The sequence below is a fragment of the Carcharhinus amblyrhynchos genome, chromosome 12 (assembly GCF_965287045.1).
Source record: "Carcharhinus amblyrhynchos chromosome 12, sCarAmb.v2.hapA, whole genome shotgun sequence".
Taxonomy (NCBI): domain Eukaryota; kingdom Metazoa; phylum Chordata; class Chondrichthyes; order Carcharhiniformes; family Carcharhinidae; genus Carcharhinus; species Carcharhinus amblyrhynchos.
This window is the reverse complement of record NC_137335.1, coordinates 10,124,902-10,149,905: the sequence shown is the minus strand read 5'-3', so window position 1 is coordinate 10,149,905 and position 25,004 is coordinate 10,124,902. Positions and strand designations below refer to the sequence as shown.

Genomic DNA, 25,004 nt, shown 5'->3' with positions numbered 1-25,004 from the left:
CTCCCCCCACCCCTGACTCTCTCCCTCTCTCCCCCCACCCCTGTCTCTCTCTGCCCTCTCTCTCTTCCCCCCCCCCTCTCCTCTCCCCCCCCTCTGCTCTCCCCCCCTCCTCTCCTCCCCCCCCTCTCCTCTCCCCCCCCCTCTCCTCTTCCCCCCCCCTCCTCTCCCCCTCCTCCCCCCTCCCTGATGTGGAGATGCTGGAATTGGACTGGGGTGGGCACAGTAAGAAGTCTCACAACATCAGGTTAAAGTCTAACAGGTGTATTTAGAATCACGAGCTTTCGGAGCACTACTGCTTCATCAGGTGAGTGGAGAGATTTTTTGTGAACCTACCTACCTCTCCACTCATTTGATGAAGAAGCAGTGCTCCGAAAGCTTGTGATTCTAAATACACCTATTAGACTTCAACCTGGTGCTGAGTCTTACTCTCCCCCTCCCCACACCTTGCTCATACCCTCCACCTGTTTGCAGAAAAAAAAATTGGCAAGGTAAATGCAATCTTTCACTTTGAATGCAATGTTGCATAGCTGCACCACTGTAATATTCCATTATGTCTTCCACATAACAAATCTTGCTGAAAATTGAGTGATGCAGGAAAGGAAATTGAGTGGAAAAGTGAATATTGCTCACGGCTTAAATAAGGAAATGTCAGACAAAGCACCCATTAAATTCAGGCTATGTTACAGACTTGACAGATTATACATTGGGAATTTTTAGATAATTAAAAACTCAATAGTCAAACTTTGACATGAATAGTTCTCCCAAAAATGTCTTATTTATTTTATTTTCATACCTCAAGTATGTTATGGTGTGTATTTTCATCATGTGAAAATCAGAGCAATTGAACATTGTCATTATTACTAATGATTTGTTTGCATTTTTAGTCTAATGCTTCAAACAAAAATGTTATTTATCTTAGAAAACATCAAGTACTATGTTTATTTTCTTATTTTCCTATGAAAGTGCTTATATAGGTAGTAAAAGATATAAATGTACAACTGACACTTTTTATGTCGTGTTTTCCTTTACCTTCTCTCCACACACTGGAGCAGCCTGTAAAAGTTTTACAAATCTAGAATTTCATTTAAATGTAATGGGTCTTGGCAAAATAAAAGATGTACGGGTTAGGTTAATTGGTCATGCTAAGAAATTGCCCCTTAGTATCCAGGGATGCGTAGGTTAGAGGGATTAGTGAGTATAATATGTAGGGATATGGGGGGTAGGGCCTGGGTGGGATTGTTTGGCACAGACTCGATGGGCCGAAGGGCCTCTTTCTGCACTGTAGGGTTCTATGATCTATGAATAAGTACGGCACACCAAGAAAGAATATAGGAACAGGAGTAGGTCATTCATCTCCTTAAGCATGAACAGAACAAAGAACAGTACAGCATAGGAGCAGGCCCTCCAAGCTTGTGCTGATCATCATGTCTGTCTAAACTAGAACCGTTTGCACTTAAGCGTCTGTATCCTTCCATTCTCATCCTATTCATGGTGGGTGGCACAGTGGTTAGCCCTGCTGCCTCTCAGTGCCAGGGACTTGGGTTCAATTCCCGTCTTGGGCCACTGCCTGTGTGGAGTCTGCACATTCTCCGTGTCTGCATGGGTTTCCTCCAGGTGCTCCGGTTTCCTCCCACAGTCCAAAAGACGAGCTGGTTAAGTGCGCGCGTTGACCTAAACAGCTGCCAGAGTGTGGTGACGAGAGGAATTTCACAGTAACTTCATTACAGTATTAACGTAAGTCTTACTTGTGAATCATAAATAAACTTTAAAAACTTAACTTTTGATTCATGTATTCGTCTAGTTGCTCCTTGAATGCCACTATCTTACCTGCTCACACCACCTCCCCGGGCAGCGTGTTCCAGACATTCACCACCTTCCGCCTCGCATATCTCCTCTAAACTTTTCCCCATGCACCTTAAATCTGTGTCCCGTAGTACTTTTCTATCCTAGGAAAGAGCATACTTCACCATTCAATTAGACCATGGATGCTGAACCCCATTTACTTACATTTGTTCCCTACCTCTTAATAAATATCTGTTAATCTGTCTAAACTTTCTGCTGCCTCAGAAAAGCAGCTAGCATAATCAAGGATACCACACAACCGGAGACACTCTCTTCCACCTTCACCTGTCAGTAAAAATACAGAAGTCTTAGGACATGTACCAATCAACTCAAGAACCTTTTTTTCCCTGCTGCCATCAGACTTTTAAATGCATGTACCATATATTAAGCTGATCTTTCATAGAATCTACAGTGCAGAAGGAGGCCTTTTGGTCCATTGTGCCTGCACCAACAACTATCCCGCCCAGGTCCTATCCTTGTACCCTGATGTATTTAACCTCCTAATTCCCCTGACACTTAGGGGCAATTTAGCATAGCCAATCAACTGGACACACACATCTTTTCGTCTTTTGGAGGAAACCCACGCAGGCATGGGGGAGAACTATCCCTACACTCTATCTAACTGCAACACTATATTCTGCACCCTATCCTTTCCTTCTCCCCCATGTACTCTGAATAGTGTTTTGCCTGTACGTGATCTAAATAAGGAAATGTCACAGCCAAAAGTATTGTTGAGAAGTGAATCTATTGCCAGCATAATCAAGGACCCCACACACCCTGGACATTCTCTCTTCCACCTTCTTCCATTGGGAAAAGGATACAAAGTCTGAGGTCACGTACCAAACAGCTCAAGAACAGCTTCTTTTGTGGTGCCATCAGACTTCTGAATGGATCTAGCTCGCACTGCGTTGGTCTTTCTCTACACCCTAGCTATGAGTGTAACATTATATTCTGCACCCTCCTCCCCAATGTACACTATGAGTGCTTTGTCTGTGTAGTGTGCAAGAAACAATACCTTTCGCTGTATCCCAATACATATGACAACAAATCAAATCTTTGTCTTGTAGGCTCCAAGTGTCCTGTCATCCGCACTCTTTGGGATGGGATAGACGTGCAGATAGAATTCGAGACATCTATGGTCTATCTTTAATACTAAAGTTAAAGCCACTTGTTCCTGATTTCAGTGAACGTTGGGTAGGTACAGAGAACTTCCAGATCATAATTCAAACACCTTGATTCACTTTCTCTTCAACCTTCAAAGCTCAAGTAAGTACAAGCCCAGTTTACATCCTTATAATCTAACCCTCCAGAATCATACAACCCCTATAGAGCAAGTCGAGACCATTTAGTCTGCACTGACCACAATCCCACCCAGGCCCTATCCCCATAACCCTACTTATTTACCCTAGCTAGTTCCCCCTGACACTAAGGAGCAATTTTAGAATAGCGAATCTACCTAACCCGCACATCTTTGGAGTGCGGGAGGAATGTGTAAATTCCATACAGTCACCCAAGGTCAGAATTGAACCAGGCTCCCTGGCACTGTGAGGCAGGAGTGCTAACCACTACACTGCCCTAGCTCTCTATCATTTTGGTGAATATATAATACATTCCCTAAGTGGCCAATGTATATTCTTTCAGATGCAGTACTTCAGATGGGAGATATACAACTGAAGTAATTCTTCACTTTGTATTCCAAGTACTTTGATGTCAAGGCCAACTCTACATTATCCTTTTTCATTGTTTTAGTACCTGTCCATTAGCTTGTAATGGACAGTCCTAGTTCCTCAGTAATTGGAAATTGGACCCAAGGAAGATCAATGTGGAGGATCTCTCAATCGCCCACGTCCACATTTTTGCCCTCTCCCTCTGCAACTTATTGTTCCTACTTTTACTACTTGCCGATCCTTCCAGCTTGGTATTGTCTGCAAACTTGGACAAGCAACTCATCTTAATCCAAGCCATTTTTGAATAAGGTGAAAAGTTGAGTCCCCAACAGATACCTGGGACATGCCACTTTCATGACATCCTGATAATCAGAGTGCCTACCCTATGCCCCACACTGAACTCCCAAGCAAAAGGCTAACTCCAATTTTGTCTGCGCTCATCTTTACTGATGTCCTGATCATTTTTGGGTTGCATATAAGAAAGAACGCTGTACTTTAGTAATCCCTAAACTATAGAAAGAGGTCATTTGGCTCATCATGCCTGCACTAACAACAACCACACCCAGGCCCTATCCCTGTATTCCCATGTATTTACCCTGCGAATCCCCCTGACATTAATGGTCAAATGAGCATAGCCAAAACATAACCCACACATCTTTGGACTGGGAGGAAAGCCACACAGACACGGGGAGAATGTACAGACTCCACACAGACAGTGTGGCCTGAGACCGGAATCAAACCCAGGTCCCTGGTGCTGTAAGGCAGCAGTGCTAACCACTGTGCCACCATATTGCCCAAGCTGTACCATGTGCTCCAGATGTTTCAAGGTACTTTGGATTGGGTCACTGTCACATCTGCCCAGCATAGCCTTCCCACACCCCCACCCTACCCCAGCAGCAACTGGAAATAAGGCGAGCAATATCGAACTGGATGGCTGGAAACCTGTGAATGGTGATGAGGGATCCTTGATGGCAACCTTCAGGGTACGCAAGGCCATTGCTCAATATCTGATTAAAAATATAGCAGCATCTCCAATCAAATGGTGGACAGCTTCAAGTTTTTAGATGTCCAGATCACCAACAGTCCATGCTGGTTCACCCCCTGCACCCCCCCCCCCCCCCACCAACCCCCCCACGCTGACACTATAGTTAAGAAAGCCCCACCAATGCCTCCACTTTCTCAGAAGACTAAGGAAATTTGGCATGTCAGCTACGACTCTCACCAACTTTTACAGATGCACCATAGAAAACACTGTGGTTGTATCACAGCTCAGCATGGCTCCTGCTCTGCCCAAGACCGCAAGGAACTACCAAAGGGTATGAACAAAGCCAGTCCATCACACAAGCCAGCCTCCCATCCATTGACTGTGTCTACACCCTCTGCTGCCTCAACAAAGCAGCCAGCATAATTAAGGACCCCACGCACCCTGGGCATTCTCTCTTCCACATCCTTCTTTCTGGAAAAAGACACAAAACTTGAGGTCACATACCAACTGACTCAAAAACAGCTTCTTCCTTGCTGCCATCAGACTTTTGAATGGATCTACCTCACATTAAGTTGATCTTTCTCTACATCCTAGCTATGACTATAACATTACATTCTCTACTCTCCTTCTCTATGAATGGTATGCTTGGTATAGCATGTAAGAAACAATACTTGTATACTAATACATGTGACAATAAATCAAATCAAAAACATTAGAATCATAGAATATACAGTGCAGAAGGAGGCCATTTGGCCCATCGAGCACAATCCCACTAGGTCCTATCCCCATAACCCCTCGTATTTACCCTCCTAGTCCCCCTACACTAAGGGGTAAGTTATCACGATCAATCCACTAAACCCGCACATCTTTGGACTATGGAAAGAAACTGGAGCACCCAGAAGAAACCCACACAGATATGGGGAGAACTTATAAGCTCCACACAGACAGTGACCCAAATTGGGAATTGAACCCAGTTTCCTGGTGCTGTGTAACAGCAGTGCTAACCACTGTGCCATCATGACACCTATTCAGTAAGTATGTAACTGTGATCATAAAAGAATTTTATTGCAAGGTTGCGACATGGTTTGCAAGTGTCAGACTAGATTGCGTTGTCAAGTCCAGTTACAGCCTTTGACTCAAACGTAAGAATGAGCTCAGCTAATATCAAGTCTAAAAAGTGGTTTTAATTATTCCTGTGTGTTTGATAAGCCCGTTTTACTGCATAGAATATGGATGACTGCTGACATAGTTCTAAACCATATCTGCAGTAGTTTGCTCAAAGTTCTCCTTAAGTTCACAGCTTATCAATGCACCATAATTGCAGAAAGGGTAATTGCTGAAAATGTCAATGTAATAGTTCACTATAATAAAATTATAAGCTAGGGAACTCGTTTCTCCCAGTCCATAGAGGTGTGGGCTAGGTGGATTGGCTTTGCTAAATTGCCCCTTGGTGTCCCAAGATATGTGGATCAGGAAGATTAGCAAGGTAAATATATGGGGGTAGGCTAGGCCTAGGTAAGATGCTCATAGAAGCAATGTGGGCATGACTGACTGAATGGCATCCTTCTGCACTGGATTCTACAGTTTTGCCTCACAGCGCCAGGGACCCGGGTTCCGGCCTTGAGTGACTGTGTGGAGTTTGCACATTCCACTTATCTGCGTGGGTTTTCTCCACACTCCAAAGATGTGTAGGTTCACTGGATTGGGCAAGGCAAATTGCGCCTTAGTCTCCCAAAGTGTGTGAGTGAAGTGAATTAGCCATGGCAACTGCATTGGGTTACGGTGATAGGTCTTTTGGAGATTCGATGCAGACTCCATATGCCAGATGGCCTCCTTCTGCATTGTGGTGGTTCTATTCTATGTTTCTAAGATTGTTGACACCAGAAACCTAAGTACTCTTGCCTGTCCCAAGAGTAGTGAGAACTAGAGGACCAGATTTGGGCTCTGTGGCCCAAATGTCCAAAATATGTCACTGATGTATCAAGCTTCCTGGTGGGAGAACAAATGAAGAGGACTCACTTTGTGGTGCTTTGGTTCTTAGAGCAGGAATAATGTTCTGCTTTTTCTCACATTTCTTTAACAATAACAATGTCCAGTGTAGGTTGAGTCCTTTGTTTGTAGGATGTATATCCCAACAATTCCCCTGAATGATCCAGAACCACTTGGTGAACCTTAGAGAGGTTTCCATTTGACCCATGTGGGAGGGATCCAGAACCAAGCTGAGATGTTTGTTCTTCAAAAGACTATTTGCTTAATATCATCAATCTGCATTTTGTAACAATTATATTGATTGAAAAATAGTTTTTGTTTATGGTGTTAACATTCCTCCACTGAACAAAACAAAGCTTGAGAAAATGATTGGTGTACTTTGCATCCCACTGTTATTTTTGTATCCCATGTTGAAGGCAATAGATTTCACAGTTGTGTTGATAGACACCAATATAGAAGGTGTGACACAGTGGTTAGTGCTGCTGCCTCACAGCGCCAGGGATCCAGGTTCAATTCCTGGCTTTGGTCACTGTCTGTATGGAGTCTCTAAGTTCTGTCTGTATGGATTTCCTCTGGGTGCTCCAGTTTCCTCCCACAATCCAAAGTTGTGTGGGTTAGGTGAATTGGCCCTGTTAATTTGCCCCATAGTGTCAGGGGGACTATAAGTTCAAGTTTATTCATCATTGTCACAAGTAGGCTTACAGTAACACTGCAAAGAAGTTACTATGAAAAGCCCCTAGTTGCCTGTTTGGATACACTGAGGGAGAATTTAGCACTGTGCTAAGGTATAGGTGTTACCGGGTAATGTGGAAACAGCCTCTGTTCCTCTGTACTCCACTGCTCAATATTATTATCCAATGTGAATGAGCAACTGCAGTAAGTAGTCTCACAACACCAGGTTAAAGTCCAACAGCACAAGCTTTTGGAGTGCTGCTCCTTCTTCAGCATTCACCTGATGAAGGGGCAGCACTCCAAAAACTCATGCTTTCAATTACACCTGTTGGACTTTAACTTGGTGTTGTGAGACTTCTTACTGTGCCCACTCCAGTCCAACGCCGGCTTCTCCACATAATGAGCAAGTGGATAGGGAGTAAGGGTGGAACCCCAATGTGAGTTCGAGGCTCAGGGAAATAAAAGTCAAGGAACACAAAGCTTTGATAATAGACGGGATATTTTATTTTAATGGAGGAATAGGGTTTTTTTTTAAATTGTCTTTCAATATCAGACCAATTTTCAGAATCACTGGTCTTCACATTTCTGCAAAACTGACAAAACACCACAAAGACTCGATTGTCTTGATGCATTCGATATTAAACGATTTCTAATACACAGTCACAGATTTGTTAACGATACCTATGAAGACATAACATGCCGCATGTAAATAATTACACTGGGACAACGCTCCGTAACATCTAAACACAACACATTGAAACAAGCGTACAATCTGCACAACATAGTGGCAAACAGCTCAGTGCTATTACAAACAGGCAGGATAAAATACCAAGGAAAAAGCCAGTGAAATTCCTGCCAAAATACTTACTGGTCGTCCTAACGAAAAAGGGATACACAGCTCTGTAGATGCAAAGGGCCTTCATTTCAAATTTAAACCGGGGAGATGGATGGAGGAAGTACTTATAATGACTTCTGAACACGAGTACACCACAGTCACTCCTTAGAACAGTAAAGGGGTGTCAGAATACCTTCTCAAGTGGAAATAACAGCACCATTTTCACCCCCATCTTCTTTCAAAAACTCTCTGGCTTTCTCTTTGACAAATGTCCCACATTTGTCAAACATTTTCAACTAAGTTCAGTGAGAGCGAATGGGATCTCACTCATACTTGCCAAAATGAAAGTCATCCGTTCTGAATATATTTACAATTTTACAGGTGGGAATGTTTAAAAAAAACTCTAGTGTTGCATATTTGGATGAGCCCTGTTTTTAACCAGCTAGCCAGAGTATGGAAGATAAAGTTTTGTATATAAATTGTTGGGTCTCTTGCTACACGTGGTATCATCGAATTTATCAAGAAATTGAAGCTATGGATTTTATTCTTAAAAGGGGATGAGGAGGGAGACTGGCTTTCTCAATTTCCACTATAAAATTGGTAAGATTGCAGGGTGAAACATTTCTGGCAACTGTGAGTCAGTGCATTTCTGGTCAACTTGGGTTGTTGGCGGTGGAGGAGAGGTTTAACTCAATCTAAACAAATTCTTTAAAACAAGAGATGGAGATATTAATTTGCAAATCATTTGCTAAAACCTCCAATGAAACAATCTGCAACCAATTCCAAACAGTACTGAAGCGACATATTTCAAAGAACGCAGGAGAAGTTATTTAAATGATTACTACAGTTGTGTGTGACAAGTTGCAACTCACTGGATTATCACACATTGACATTTCACTGGGAACCTAATGGGGGAAACCCCAAATAAAGTATTCTTCTTATTTAGTATCCAAAGCATAAAAAGTTTATCCAGCGTACATAATTCATACTGCAATAAAATTTAGCCTCCGTCTGCACCGTAGGGATTCTAATGGTTCTAATCAAATCCACCATGAATAGAATGCCTAATAAAGGAAGTTTCATCTACATCCGTAAGTAAATGATTGGAGAATTGCATTCAGTAAAAGTAACCAAGCTTGCTAAACTGGCCTTTGCTAACTTGAATCGTGGTCACCGACGTTTGTCTAATTATTATTCACTCCATTGTAACTTCTGTTTTTTGCTTTCACACAATTTCCAATTGCAGGTACAAAATTAGACGAACTAACGAAACATTGTAGCTTCTAGTTTCTCTCCGCTCGTCAAAAATAAATAACTTTAGTTCAATCGATTAACAGTTGAGGATTTAGTATTTTTTTTTAAAAAAATCAATTTACAAAATACTGAGACAAAGGAACATGAATCACTCAATATAACTAAACAGGTTTGGATAAGCATAAGCGAACATGGAAGACACGGTCTGGACTTTTGTTTTAATTTGTTCATGGGATGTGCGCTGGGTCAGCATTTAGTGCCCATCCCTGAGGGAGTTAACCACGTTGCTGTGGGTCTGGAGTCACACGTAGGCCAGATCAGGTAAGGATGGCAGATTTCCTTCCCTGAAGGACATGAGTGAATCAGATAGGGGTTTTACGACAATAGTTTCATGGTTATCATTAGACTTCCAATTCCACCTTTTTAATCGAATTCAAATTTCACCATCTGCCGTGGTGGGATTCGAACCCGCGTCCCCCACAGGATTACCCTGGGTGGCTGGATTACAAGTCCAGTGGCAATCCCACTATGTCACCGCCTCCCCTTAACTGACACCAAAACCTGTCGCTGTAAGATCAGCCTGCAGTTTTCATAGTGAAATTGTTACAAACTGAAATTACACAGCAATACCTGGACTCAGCTCATCTGTCAGTACACAGCATTTGCATTTTACGAGACTAAAATATTCTGAAAGATAAAACGCATGTTCGTGCAACGCGAGTCAACAAGTCAAGTCTTGTGTTTTCGTCAAACGGCCAAGGTCAAGGAAGTAGAGTAAGTCAACAAGTTAAAGATCAGCGTCAAGACTGATTCACAAACACAGGAAACAATACATCATTGAATGAAATTTTGTGTGGCTAAAATGTGTCAATTACATCCACAGGGAACACTTACTGGCCAATTTCTTGGGACACTTCACAAAACTCCCACAAGAACATGCTTTTCTAGAGGGTGCTTGGCCTCTGAAGGTTAAATAAGGGGAAGGATTGTATTTATTTGATGATGGGTAAATGTGTAGGGATATGGGGATAGAGCCTGGGTGGGATTGTGGTCAGTGCAGACTCGATGGGCCGAAGGGCCTCTTTCTGCACTGTAGGGTTCCAAGTGTACTTTACGGAGACGGACACTTTGAATGGATTCATCTGCATCCCCCTCTTCCTCCCATGCCCCGAGGTGCTATTTCTTGTCCTCCGTTCAGCTAATTGGCTGGAATTCTCCGGCCGTTCACGCCGGCAGGATTCTCCAGTCCCGCCGACAACGCAGGCCCGCCCCTGCGGCTTTCCCGTCGGATTGGGGGGGTGATGTCAAAGGGAATTCCCATGGTCAGCGGCGGGACTGGAGAATCCCGCCACCAGCAAAACAAAAAAAAGGGCCAACGCCTGCTGGCAGGAAACACACGGCTGGAGAATCTTGTCCATTGTCTCTACTCGCCATTGGTAGATGGACATTTATTTAGTCTTGAAAACACTAAGGATAAAACTGCTTATCTAAATCTAGGACACTTGAGGTGTAATGACTCTGGATGGCTTTTCGGAACAAAAGCAAAAGGAAAACAGTGGCATTTCTTTGTGTTCTCATGAAGCTGAGAGACTGGGAAATAGAACATTTCAGACCATTGTTATACAGTTTCATTAGACATGTGTTTAGCATTATTTGTGGAAGGCAGTATTTGATCAGTGGACTCACTTGTTGCATCAAGTGCTTACAGTGAATTAACAAGACCTTAACAACATCATTAATATTTTTCTACTACATGGGCAGATGTTTCACGCAGTAACCAAGTGAATAAATTTACTCTGGGCAGCTTCCTCTTACAGGAACTTCTGCAAAATCATTGCCAACAATAACAGCTGAACACCTGTCCAGGCTAATATTGTGTCAGTGACGGACCTGCACCCGCATACAACATAGTAGCACACAATTAGACGCAAGGTAGGCTATCATAAACTTTGTTACAGACACAAACACACGCATACATAGACGGGGGAAAAAATACTTGCGAAAGCCTTTCACAAAATATTCAATTTTTGGATTTACACACAAAAAAACTTTCCGTTTCGAACCCACCTCCCCACAGCATTACCCTGGGTCGCTGGATCACAAATCCAGTGGTAATCCCACTATGTCACTGCCGACCCTTAACTGACACCAAAACCTCCCGCTGTAAGATCAGCCTGCAGTTTTCATTCTGAAAATAGTGAAATTGTTACAAACTGAAATTATACAGCAATACCCGGACTCGGCTCATCTGTCAGTACACAGCATTTGCATGTTACAAGATTAAAATATTCTGAAATATAGAACATTACACGGAGCATTCTTGTAGCTTGCAACTCAATCATACCCCCTGTTGCCAGTTGGCAAAGTCTCCACGCCATCAACTCAAACAGAAACAACTTGTGCCTGCCACTATGTTATATAACCAGTCTAAAACAACCCTTTTCCACCACGTCGAAGGTTAAAAATAAATAAATAAGAATAAGTGGTTAAAAGAGCGCCAATTAAAAAGAAAAAAAAATGTACCTCAGCCAACCCAACAGGAATGTTTACAGCTGAGAGATAGTGGTGTTTTAATACATTCTTAATCCATTCTAGGTAGAGCTAACCAGTTTACAGACCATTCAAAACATAACCCTAACTGATATGGCTAATGTCAAACAGTTTAATTCAATACAGAATGAGAATTGAAGGACTTGCTGAATTTTTCCTGTTATAGTCATCTATAAATCTTGACATATATATATATTTTCTTTTTAACTCAACTCCTAAGAAAAAGTGCTGTTTAGTTTTCCAGTGGACCATTTGGTATGGCTACAGAATCAACATTTTTAAAAACCGTTTTAACGTTGTGCCATTTGGTAAATTAGCACCACAAACGTCAGGGTTGCTCAGAGTAGCAGAATTTCTGGAAACGATACTCCAACGTAAGCCTCCCGGCAATCCTTAGCTGCAGAATTTGGTTACCGCCCCAGAGACTTTTCACAAAACAGGAGATTTTACTAGGTTTCAGAACGGCGGACAAGCAAGAAATGAACGTTACGGGTGTCTTAACCATGCCCCTCGCAGTGCTGCCATGCTGATGGCTGGGATCATTGCCCCCAGATTGGACATTAATCAGCAGGATGGGCAAAAAAACCCCAAAATCATTGAATGATACATTACTCCGGCGTGTTACACAAAGAAAACAAAACTGAACTATTAACATTGAAACAGGTATATCCATGTTTGTCACAACCCAGTGCACACAATAGCATGTCACAACTTGGGAACGATGGCTCAATGTGTGTAAAGGCTTTCACTTGAGGTCTCCCTCTCCATGAATGGATTTTTTGATACGCAGCAACATTGTCGTCAGCCACTGGTCCAGTCGTGAGATCGAATCAAATTCTTTCACCTGCGGGAACAGAGAAAACAAAATATCGCCCATCTAACTGACAAGGACATGTGAGAAAATTTCACCTGCTTGATAAAAACACACACGCACTCCTAGAGATACCGACCAACTGGGCTGCCACACCATTCCATAGAATAATAGAAAATTACAGCTCAGAAACAGGCCTTTCGGCCCTTCTTGTCTGTGCCAAACCATTTTAAGTTAAGTTTAAGCTTATTTATTTGTGTCACAAATAGGCTTATATTAACACCGCAGTGAAGCCACTGTGAAAATCCCCTAGTCATCACACTCTGGTGTCTCTCACCTATACCAAGGGAGAATTTTGCACCTAACTAGCATAACTTTTGGACTGTGGGAGGGACCAGGCCCTATCCCTGTAACCCCATGTATTTACTCTGCTAATCCCCCTGATACCAAGGGGCAATTTAGCATGGCCAATCCGTCTAACCCGCACATCTTTGGACTGCGGGAAGAAGCCGGAACACCTGGAGGAAACCCACGCAGACACAGGGAGAATGTGCAAACTCCACACAGACAGTGACCCAAAGCTGGGAATTGAACCCGGGCTCCTGGTGCTGTGAGGCAGCAGTGCTAACCATGGCGTCAAACATTATGGACAGGGGAAACGGCAATTGTTGGCAATGACCATACAAATTACGTGTGTGCCATTCAGCCTGTCTTTTGATGCTACACCTTTTGATATGATCCTGGCCAATTATCCATTTCAATGTCTTTTTCTTCCCCCCCCCCCACCCCCCCACACTTGTATCCCTTTAGAGCATTGGTATTTAGAAATCTATCAAACCCTTGCTCTAAACACATTCATTGACTGAGCTTCCACAGCCTTCCAGGGGAGAGAATTCCAAAGATTCATAACCCTTTGAATAAAGAGATTCTCCTCATCTTGGTCCGAGTGGTTTCCCGCTCATTGTAAAATTGTCTCTCTTGGTCTAGACCCCCTAGCGAGGGAAAATCTTACTCGCATCTATCTGGAACTTCTAGTCAGTTTCCAAAAGGTGCTCAGTCAGAGGTTTATTTGTCTGTTTGATCCAAATGCCATGAGACGTCATGTCGTCCAGATTCAATACGAAAGGCTCCCTCCTATGGCTTACCACTGGGGTGACACAGCAGTTAGCACTGCTGCCTCATAGCGCCAGGGACCTGAGTTCGATTGCCAGCTTGGGCCACTGTCTGTGCAGAGTCTGCACATTCTCCCTGCAGGGGTTTCCTCTGGGTGCTCCGATTTCCTCCCACAGTTCGAAAGATGTGCTGAATTCTCCCTCAATGTACCCGAACAGGAGTGTGGCTACTAGGGGAATTTCACAGTAACTTCATTGCAGTGTTAATGTAAGACGACTTGTGACACAAATAAACTTTAAAACCTGTGCCAGGGCATTCCCATTGATAGTGATGAAGGAAACTGGGGACAGGTATAGCTCCAAGTAACAATTCAGTGAGTACGGTTAAGTTGACTGGTCTGTGAGACAGCTCTCCCAGTCTTGGCATGTGTCCCCAGATATTAGTGAGGGCGATTTTCAGGGTTGGCAAGACCAGGGTGTCCATCTGTCATCTCCAACGCTTAGATCAAACTGTACAATTTGACTTTTTTGCAATGGTTTGATATAACTGAGGCCATTTCAGATGGTAATTCAGAGTCATGTAGGCAGCATGGTAGCACAGTGGTTAGCAGTGCTGCCTCACAGTGCCAGGGACCCTGGGTTCAATTCCCGGCTCAGGTCACTGTCTGCATGTTCTCCCTGTGTCTGCGTGGGTTTCCTCCAAGCGCTCTGGTTTCCTCTCACACTTCCTCCACCAGTCCCACAGGCATGCTGGTTAGATGCAGAGGCCATACTAAATTCTCCCTCAATGTACCCAAACAGGCACCAGAGTGTGGCGATTCAGCGATTTTCACAGCAACTTCATTGCAGTGTTAATGTAAGCCTACTTGTGACACTAATAAATGAACTTAAAACTGTGTGTGTGTTGGGGGCATTAGCAGGATAATAATAAGGGATTACAGTGAATAGAGTCGGGGTGAGCCTGGGTAGGATGTTCTGTCAGAGAGGCAGAGCAGACTCAATGGGCTGAATGGCCTCCTGCTTTGTAGGGATTTTATAAGGTACATTTCTGTGGGTCAGGAATCCGGTGTAAGCCAGCCTGTCTAAGGATATCAGATCTCCTTCTCCAAAGGAGGTGAATGAATCAGATGGGTGCCCAGAGCAATCTGGTCATTTTAGGATCATGATTAATGAGGCTAGTTTTTTTTTAAACCAGTTCTATTCAAATTCCCTTAGCTGCCGTGGTGGGATTAGCATTAGTCCAAGCCTTTGTAGTGCTGGTCCAAAAATATTATCACCAAGTGACTATCCCCATATATCTTGCAATATGGCCTTGCAGGAGTTGAAAGTTCTCTATAGAGAAAGTGAACCAATATCAACAGTAAAACCAATAATATGCACCAGCCAGTATCTCGTTGCATAAGATGCTTATGTTTTGGGATTGTGTCTATAATTTAAGATAAAATGAAGTTGACAATGCAATCTGCTCTGAGGTCTGCCTGACAGCCAAGTTGGCTCCTCTGATTGTTGAGAGATTAAAGAAGGGCCAGATTGCTTACTTGGAGGAAGATGCAAGGTATTTACATATTGAGTCAATGCCAGGAGCCTCTGTGCTAACAGACTGCAAGTCTCCAAAGTCCCAGAAAAAAGTGTCGAGAATGTCTGATTGTAAACAGTTATGCTTTACGTTATTCAAGTATTTTAAAGATTAAAAAAAGTTGGAGTCTCAGGAATAACAAATGAGCATCTCTACCTGGATACAGGACCCATGTGATTCACATCACCATGGATATGTGCTTTGAGAGGGGAAGTTGTGTGAGATATCACTGAAAAGTCTCAGACAAGGTTAGTCTTCCAGAATCCCAGAGAGAGAGCAGCTACAGACAGCAAGATACTATGGTTCACATGAGAAAGAGGGTGAGAGTCCACACTCAGAATAAAAAGACCAAATTCATGAGGAGTTAAAATGAGACTGGAAGATTCATCCAGCTTGCACATAGAGGAAGACTTATGAGGAGAAAGCCTATCTGTGAAAGACAGTTCTAAGATTAAAAGCTACCACGCTGAGGAAGGAAAAGAGCAGCAATAAACTGTCATGAGCTACAGATTGCCTCCATCTGATGCTGAGAGAATTGAACATCAACTTAAAGGAAAGTACTTCTGTGAGGCATGTTTCTAGCTCATACTGAAAGAAAAAGGGGAATATTCTGTTTTGTAATTTGTAGTATAAAATACCCACAAAGATAGTGTTTGGTCAGTAGGTGTTTTAGCCTTTTGTTACAGTAAAAGTCATAAAATGTGAAATCTTATTTGTTAATCCTTACGGCTATTAACTGGAAATTTAAATTTGATTTTAAAAGGTTATTGGTCTCTATAGAGATCTTAACATTATGCATCTAATTCCAGAACTCTTTCAATACAATGAACGAATCTAAACTCTCACACCACAATGGGTGTAGAGCTATGTTTGTGAAACAAATGTCATCCAGAACATGCACATTGAAATATTAATCGGTGTAAACCTTCCACAATTCATCAGTACTTACTGCCTCGGTGTAAGCTTCACCATTTTGTTCCTCGTGAGCTTCAAGCAATTTCTATGAACAGGAAAAGAAGAACAGTCAGTATGGCAGCAGGATCGAGTACACAATAAGGCCGCAATCCACCTACCGTCACGCGTGTCGCAATGAAAGACATGATCACGCAGATGAACTGGCAAAAACCCAACAAGGAGCTGAAGGGGTAGGGTGGATATCCTGGGCAGTTCTGATATTTGAAAAAAAAGAACTTAAAGGACTTGCAGAGATATAGCATTTTTGATGACCACAAGACTTTGCAAAGAGCTTTACGGCCAATGAAGCACTTTTAGAGAGAGAGAGATAGCCCACACCAAAGGTAAAAATATAGTGAGGGGAAATACTGATGACAGATCTTGCTCCCATGTCCATGTCTGTCCTTGGCCTATTGTAATGTTCCAGTGAAGCTCAACACAAACTGGAGGAACAGCATCTCATCTTCCAGAACTTTACAGCCTCCTGGTCTCAACATTGAATTCAACAACTTTGGATGATTTGCTCTACCCCATCTCAACCCCTCTTTTCATTTTATTTAATTTTTTAACTGTTCTTTATTTTTCTTCCCTCCCCCCCCCACCTCTTTCCCTTCTTTGCTTCCCTTCTACTCAATTTTACTTCTCTCCCCACCCTCCCCTCACATCTTCATCTGTCACAGTTCACCCTCTGACTTCAGCTTCTCTGCTACTTGGCCATTCATACCTTCTATTCTCTCCATGGGCTGCCATTAGCAGCCTTTCCCCTGGTTTCCGTGACAATGACTCATCTTTCATTCCCTCACCCTATAGTATAAATATCTTCCACTTTCTATGCCTTTTAGCATTGACAAAGGGTCATCTGGACTCGAAACATCAGCTCTTTTCTCTCCTTACAGTTGCTGCCAGACCTGCTGAGATTTTCCAACGTTTTCTCTTTTGGTTACCAAGGACGGATCCTAAATTGGGGCTGGAATTTTCTGACCGTTCATGCAGTGGGATTTTTCCATCCCGCAGCAGTGAACGGAGATTTGTCTGGGTGGCAAATTCTCAGTCTTTGCTGCAGTGGGAATATGGCATGAACAAGTAGTAAGATCATATGATCAATACATTTCTAACTATTGTTTTCAATTCTGTCTTTTTCTGTTAAACGATAAGAACATTTATTCTGATTTATTCTCACAACTTCAAGTAGTTTTGGGACTGATGCTTCCACCAAACCTTGAAGATTTGTCCCTGTACTGCAAGATTACCATAATAACATAGCAACAACAGGTGACACAGTGGTTAGCACTGCTGCTTCACAGCGCAAGGGACTTGGGTTTGAATCCTGGCTTGGATCACTGTTTGTGTGGAGTTTGCACATCCCCCCCATGTCTGTGTGTGTTTCCTCCCACATTCTGAAAGATGTGCTGGTTAGGTACATTGACCCAAACAGGCATCAGCGACTAGGGGAATTTCATAGTAACTTCGTTGCAGTGTTAATGTAAGTCTACTTGTGACCAATAAATTAACTTTAATGCATACGGGAATATTAAGCTGACCATGCACCAAAAGCTTAAATCCATTTTTATAAAGTACAAATTCTGAGAATAAGAAAGAAGTAAAAAGTCATCTCATGTGTTGCCACTGGAAGTAATTGCAAACAGATATTGGCCAGATACACAATGTTCACATGAAACAGTAATCCTCAACAACTCGGAAATGATCAATGATAGGCATGATATACCCTTACGAAAAGGGAAGGGGTTTATACAGAGAGGTTGCACTCACAGCTGCCAAAAATGACGCGATTTAATTCAATAGAATATAAAATAATCAGTTCAGACAGACGAGTAGAATGGAAATCTTTGCGTCAATACTTCTCGCGGCTGTAAAGTGAGTTGCAGCCCCAGAGATCACTAAACCATTCGGGATTTAAGGTAACACTGCGCTTTAATTATTGATCCTATAAATATTTTAGTCTGTGATAAGAGTTGTTTTTAATACAGAATTCCATGTAAGAAATAAGATTATATTTTCTAATGTCTTTAAGGTTGCAATGTGTTTCATGACTTCGAGTATATTGCAAGTTATGGTTCTGTAATTTTTTTTTTAAAGTTATTCGCGGACATGGGCATCACTGACTGGCCAGCATTTATTACCCATCCCTTTACCAGGATGTTGCCTGGTATGGAGGAAAGGTCCTATGAGGAGAGACTGAGGGATTTGAGGTTGTTTTTGTTGGAAAGAAGGCGGCTGAGAGGGGACCTTATTGAAACATACAAGATGATTAGAGGTTCAGATAGGGTGGACAGTGATAGCCTTTTTCCTCGGATGGAGAAAGCTAGCACAAGGGGGCATAGCTTTAAATTAAGGGGTGGTAGTTATAGGACGGATGTCAGAGGTAAGTTCTTTACCCAGAGGGTGGTGGGGGAATGGAATGCCCTGCCTGCTGCAGTTGTAGATGCGCCTAGTTTGGGGGCGTTTAAGAGGTCCGTGGATAGGTTTATGGATGGAAAAGGATTGGTTTAGGTTCGAGGGTCATTGCTTTTTTCTTAATTGGTCGGCGCGACATTGTGGGCCGAAGGGCCTGTTCTGCGCTGTTATGTTCTATGTTCTATGCTCTTAGTTGCCTGGAAATAGATGAGAGTCAACCTCATTGATGTGGCTCTGGGGTCACATGTAGTCATGATGTAGAGATGCTGTCATTGGACTGGGATAAACACAGTAAGAAGTCCCACAACACCAGGTTAAAGTCCAACAGGTTTATTTGGTAGCAAAAGCCACTAGTTTTTGGAGCACTGCTCCTTCGTCAGGTGAGTGGGAGTTCTATTCACAAACAGGGCATTTAAAGACACAAACTCAATTTACAAAATAATGGTTGGAATGCGAATCTTTACAGGTAATCAAGTCTTAAAGGTACAGACAATGTGAGTGGAGAGAGGGTTAAGCACAGGTTAAAGAGATGAGTATTGTCTCCAGCCAGGACAGTTAGTGAGATTTTGCAACATATTTGATCATTATTAAAAAGGCTGTCTGGAAGGAGATAATATCTCCTGATGATTATCTTCCTTGGGAAAGTAGTTCACTTGCTCATGGGATACAAGGCCAGGTATGTAGATGGGTGGAGAACTGGCTTGGGAGGAGGAGACAGCGAGTAGTAGTGGAAGGCTCCTTTTCCAATTGGAGGTCTGTCACCAGTGGTGTGCCGCAGGGCTCAGTACTAGGACCTCTTCTATTTGTGGTATATATTAATGACTTGGAAGAGGGGGTAGGTGGTGTGATCAGCAAATTTGCTGATGACACTAAGATGGTTGGATTGGCGGGTACTGAGGAGCAGTGCCTGGCAATGCAACAGGACATAGACAGGCTGGTAGATTGGGCAGATAGATGGCAAATGGAATTTAATCCGGAGAAATGCGAGGTGATGCACTTTGGCCGGAATAATGTGGAGGGGAGTTATACGATAAAAGGTAGAACTATCCGGAGTATAGATACGCAGAGAGACCTGGGGGTGCAAGTGCACAAGTCCCTGAAGGTGTCGGTGCAGGTGCAGAATGTGATGAGGAAAGCGTATGGTATGTTAGCCTTCATAGGAAGAGGTATAGAATATAAGAGTAGGAGTCTGATGTTGCAGTTGTATAGAACGTTGGTTAGGCCTCACTTGGAGTACTGCGTCCAGTTCTGGTCGCCGTACTACCGGAAGGATGTAGAGATCCTGGAGAGAGTGCAGAGGAGATTTACCAGGATGTTGCCTGGTATGGAAGGGCTGTCTTACGAGGAAAGATTGAATGAACTTGGGCTGTTTTCCCTTGAGAGACGTCGGCTGAGGGGGGATCTAATAGAGGTTTATAAGATTATGAAGGGGATAGATAGAGTAAATGGTGGTAAGCTTTTTCCGCTATTAGAAATGGATAGAACGAGGGGTCACGGGCTTAGGGTGAGGGGGGCTAGGTATAAGACAAATATTAGAGGGCAGTTTTTTACGCAAAGGGTAGTGGGGGTGTGGAATGCACTGCCGAGTAAGGTGGTGGAAGCAGGCACGCTAGGGTTGTTTAAGAGTCACTTAGACAGCCACATGAGCGGGCTACATATAGGGGGATATAGTAGGCCTTACTAAACATTGTAGGCTCGGGAATACGTTTTGCCTCAGGGATGTTAGTCTTTGCCTGTTTAATAATGAATTTTTTTTGTCTCCACAGGCATTTAAGTCCAGCAAGGGGCATGCATGCGGCAGGTTGTAGTGGGCTGCTCTTGGACATTGCTTCGGGAGTTGCCTATTGCTTCATGTCATTAGTGTGCTTAAACTGGACCATCTCGAGGGCAACATGACAGCTCAGAGACTATCTCTGTTGCTGTGCGGACACATGGATTTGGGCCTGTGTCTGTGGGAGTTTGCACGTTCTCCCCGTGGTTGCGTGGATTTCCTCCGGGTGCTCCGGTTTCCTCCCACATCCCCAAAGATGTGCTTTTAGGCTGATTGATTGGGTACTAAATTGTCCCTAAATTGGACCTCCCTGATCCTCTCACATTAGGCGTAGACTAAAATCATGAATAGGTCACTGAGACAGTGGGACGGCGGCGCGGGCTCGTTGGGCCGAAGGGCCTGTTTCCCGTGCTGTGTTGTTCTTTGTTCTCTTTGTTCTTTGTTCTTCGACCCAAAATAAGTGTCTGCAGGAAGTGGCTGGTATAATATCAAGTCAAGGTCTTTGTTAAGAAAGCATTCCTTATATAATCATAGAATTCCTACAGTGCAGAAGGAGCCTATTTGGCCCATTGAGTCTATACTGATAACAATCCCACCTGTAACCCCATATATTTACCCCGCTAATCCCTCTAACCTTTGCATCCCGGGACACTAAGGGACAATTGAGCATGGCCAATCAACCTAACCTGCACAACTTTGGAAGGTGGGAGGAAACCGGAGCACCCGGAGGAAACCCACGCAGACACGGGGAGAATGTGCAAACTCCACACAGACAGTGACCCAAGCCAGGAATTGAACTCGGGTCCCTGGATCCATGAGGCAGCAGTGCTAATCACCGGTCCCCATCGGAGATGGCTTATAATAAAGGAGTTAGGGTTAAAAACCACTTCAAGCTGATGAGGCCCTGAGCTCTCTGTTTTTTTGTTGAGAACCTGGTGGTGCATTACCTTTAAAAGTTTGCATTCTCGTGAATCTGAAAATGCTGGGAACATTTCTTCGTACTTCTCCAGAGCAAGCTGCGGATAAAACAAAATGATTTAATTTCATTACACGCTCACTAAATACGCATATCAAAACGGGAGGATAAAAGAAAATAGTGAACCGATTTTTTATGTGAATCGGTTCATAGAATCATAGAAATCCTACCGTACAGAAAGTGGCCCTTCAGCCCATCAAGTCTGCACCAAACACAATCCCACCCAGGTCTTACCCCCATATCCCCACACATTATACCCACTAATCCTTCTAACCTACGCATCCCTGGACACTAAGGGGCAATTTCTTCTCAGGATGGGGGGGAATTCTCTTGGCTGTTCAGGCCAATGGGATTCTCTGATCCCGCTGGTAGCACGCCCCCTCCTGTGGGTTTCGTGGCATCGTAGGGTGACACCAAGGGAAAGCCCAGTGGCGGGACCAGAGAATCTCGCTGGCAGTGCTACTCATCGGGTTTATAAACTGAGGCCCCAGATTAACTTTCTTTTTTGTCCGCTCATGGGATTATTACTCATCCCTAATTGCTTCATCTTACTCATTAATGGGACGTGGACGTCACTGGCTGGACCAGCATTTGTTGCCCACCGCTAGTTGCCCTCTAGGAAGAGCTGCTTTCTTGAACTGTTGCAGTCCGTGAGGTGTGGGTACACCCCACAGTTTTGGTAGGGAGAGACTTCCAGGAGTTTGACCCAATGCCCTTCAACTGAGTGGTTTTCCAAGCCATTTAAGAGTTAACTACATTGCTGTGGGTCTGGAGTCACATGTGGGCCAGACCACGTAAAGACAGCAGACATGTGATTTGATGTATTACTGTCACATGTATTAGTATACAGTGAAAAGTATAGTTCGTGTGCTATACAGACAAAACATACTGTTCATAGAGAAGGAAAGGAATATAGAATGTAGTGATATAGTCATAGCTAGGATACAGAGAAAAATCAACTTAACACGAGGTAGGTCCTTTCAAAAGTCTGATGGTAGATATCCTCACCAGTTGGGATTTTACGACAATCGACAATGGTTTTACAGCCATTAGACTCTTAATTCCAAATTTTTAAAAATTGAATTCAAATTTCACCACCTGCCATGGTGGGATTTGAACCCTGGTCAGAGCATTACCTTGGGTCTCTGGATTACTAGTCCAGTGACAATATTACCATGCTTCCCCAAGAACAGGGTTAAGGCTGTTGAAACTAATTTTATTTGTGGGCCTTACAAAACAAACTTTCAACTCACCAACCTGAGCTTGACTTTTAGCCGAATTCTGCTATTTACCCAGCTCCCCGTGTAATGATGCACCAGAATGAACTCACACCCACCTTAGCATTCAGCTCATCGACAATAAAATGACACAGTGCTGCTTTGAAGAAATATTCCTTTGCACTATATTTCAGCAATGGGTTGTCCATGGTATTGGTCCCAACCTGGGGAACAAGACAAAACCATCACAAAAAATTTGACTAGCACAGAACAGAACAATGGGAATTTTTCTTCCTAATCAGAGATCCAATATCTGAAAGCAATTATCACAGCCTGTCATGCACTCCAAAAACCACAACCGCAAGGTTAGAATCGGATACCCTCCAAAAGGTGTCAAGAGCCGGGATAACGCCTCAAGAGTGATCCGAGGTAAGAGAATGGGAAATGATCCAGGGTTGAGAGGTTAGAAAGACCCAAAGCGTTGCAGTATAACCAAGATGCCTCTCCCACTCTGGCTTACAAAGAAGCATGCAAGCGGTACAGAATATAATCAGGGATGATACAAACATGGGGGAAAGGAGGTAGGACAAACACGGAGTAAAACAAATCCCTTCTGGCAACTGACCTGTTCGTAGATTTCTATTGCCTTCTGATATTGCTCCAGCTGCGCTGCGTAAGCGGCCACTTTTAGCAGACACTTGTTGGCAGAACTGAAAGAAGATTGGCCAAATCAGTCGTGCTTCTAGCAACATGAATAGAAATATGATGTATTTATTTATTGCCGGTATAAACTTTTAAATACCTGTTTGATTCTTCTCCTTTGTAGTAATCTGCAGCTTGCTCATAGTGAGCTATAGCCTGAGAAATTAAACATGTATTAAATGGTTAAATGTCACCATTAGAAATAGGAGCAGGAGGAGGCCATTCAGCCCCTCAAGCCTGTTCTGTCACAGTTGTACTTTTTGCAGCTTCTGTTGACCTTTTTTTTTAAAATTTATTTGTGGGACATGGGCGTTGCTGGTGGGCCAGCATTTATTGCCCATCCCTAGTTACCCTTGGAGGGCAGTTGAGAGTCAACCACATTGCTGTAGCTCTGGAATCACACGTAGGCTAGATCGGATAGCAGATTTCCTTCCCTAAAGGACATAGTAAACCAGATGGGTTTTTCTAACAATCAACAATGGTTTCATGGTCACCAGCAGATTATTAATTCCAGATATTTTTAATTGAATTCAACTTCCACAATCTGCCATGGTGGGATTCGAACCTGGGTTCCCAGAACGTGAGCTGAGTTTCTGGATTAATAGTCCAGCAATAATACCACTATTAATCCAGAGACTCCCCTGATCTCTCTGCTATACATTGCCAAAGGAAATATCTATGCATTATCATAAAAGACTTTGGCCAGAATTCTCCAGTCTCGCCCATTCGATTTTCCAGTTCCACTGCAGTGAATGGAGAGTTGGCTGAGCGCCACATTGTCCATTCTCGCTGGCAGAAGTGATGGGATGAATGAGATTGGAGAATCCCAGCCTTTATTTTTCTTGCCACCAGTCTTGGACAGGTTCCCCCTCCAATCCAGAGGATATTATTTTGATTCATTATTTCATGTGATGTAGATATCACCGGCAAGGCCAGCATTTGTTGCCTGTCCCTAATTGCCCTTGGCCACAGTTAAGAGACAACCACATTGCTGTGGCTCTGGAGTCACACGTAGGCCAGACCTGGTAAAGGCAGCAGATTTCCTTCTCTAAAGAACATTAGTGAACCAGGATTTTGGGACAATTGACAATGGTTTCATGGTCAGCATTACTGAGACTAAGGGAGGGATTCCCTGATCCTGCCCTGTGGCCAGCGCGAATGGAGAATTTGGCATTCCTGGGAATGGCAGGTCTGTCATATGAGGAGAGACTAAGTCGGTTAGGATTATATTCACTGGAGTTCAGAAGAGTCAGACGGGATCTCATGGAAACTTATAAAATTCTAACAGGGTTAGACAGGGTAGATTCAGAAAGAATGTTCCCAATGGTAGGTGAGTCCAGAACTAGGGGTCGTAGTTTGAGGATAAGGGGTAAACATTTTAGAACTGAGGTGAGGAAAAATTTCTTCACCCAAAGAGTGATGAATGTGTGGAATTCACTATCACAGAATGTAGGTGAGGCCAAAATGTTGTCTGATTTCAAGAAGAAATTAGATATAGCTCCTGGGGTTAAAAGGATTGTTCCAATTTGATCAATTTCCAACATAGAATCCCTACAGTGCAGAAGGAGGCAATTCGGCCCATCAAGCCTGCACAGACAACATTCCCACCCAGGCCCTCTCCCCGCCACCCCAGGTATTTACCCTCCTAATTCCCCTGACACTAAGGCCAATGGCCA

General features: G+C 43.4%; 1 protein-coding gene across 1 annotated transcript in view; it reads right to left on the bottom strand.

Annotated features, from left to right (window-relative positions):
- Window positions 1-7,642: 7,642 nt before the first annotated feature.
- Window positions 7,643-25,004, bottom strand: part of napbb (N-ethylmaleimide-sensitive factor attachment protein, beta b) — a 38,271-nt gene continuing 20,909 nt past the window's right edge. The window contains exons 6-11 of the mRNA XM_080200052.1: window positions 23,429-23,484; window positions 23,252-23,336; window positions 22,746-22,850; window positions 21,381-21,449; window positions 16,243-16,293; window positions 7,643-12,638 (exon numbers count right to left, since the gene is read on the bottom strand). Of these exons, the coding sequence (XP_080056178.1) occupies window positions 12,540-12,638; window positions 16,243-16,293; window positions 21,381-21,449; window positions 22,746-22,850; window positions 23,252-23,336; window positions 23,429-23,484 (465 nt within the window). The 3' untranslated portion in view covers window positions 7,643-12,539. The remainder of the gene's footprint in view (window positions 12,639-16,242; window positions 16,294-21,380; window positions 21,450-22,745; window positions 22,851-23,251; window positions 23,337-23,428; window positions 23,485-25,004) is intronic.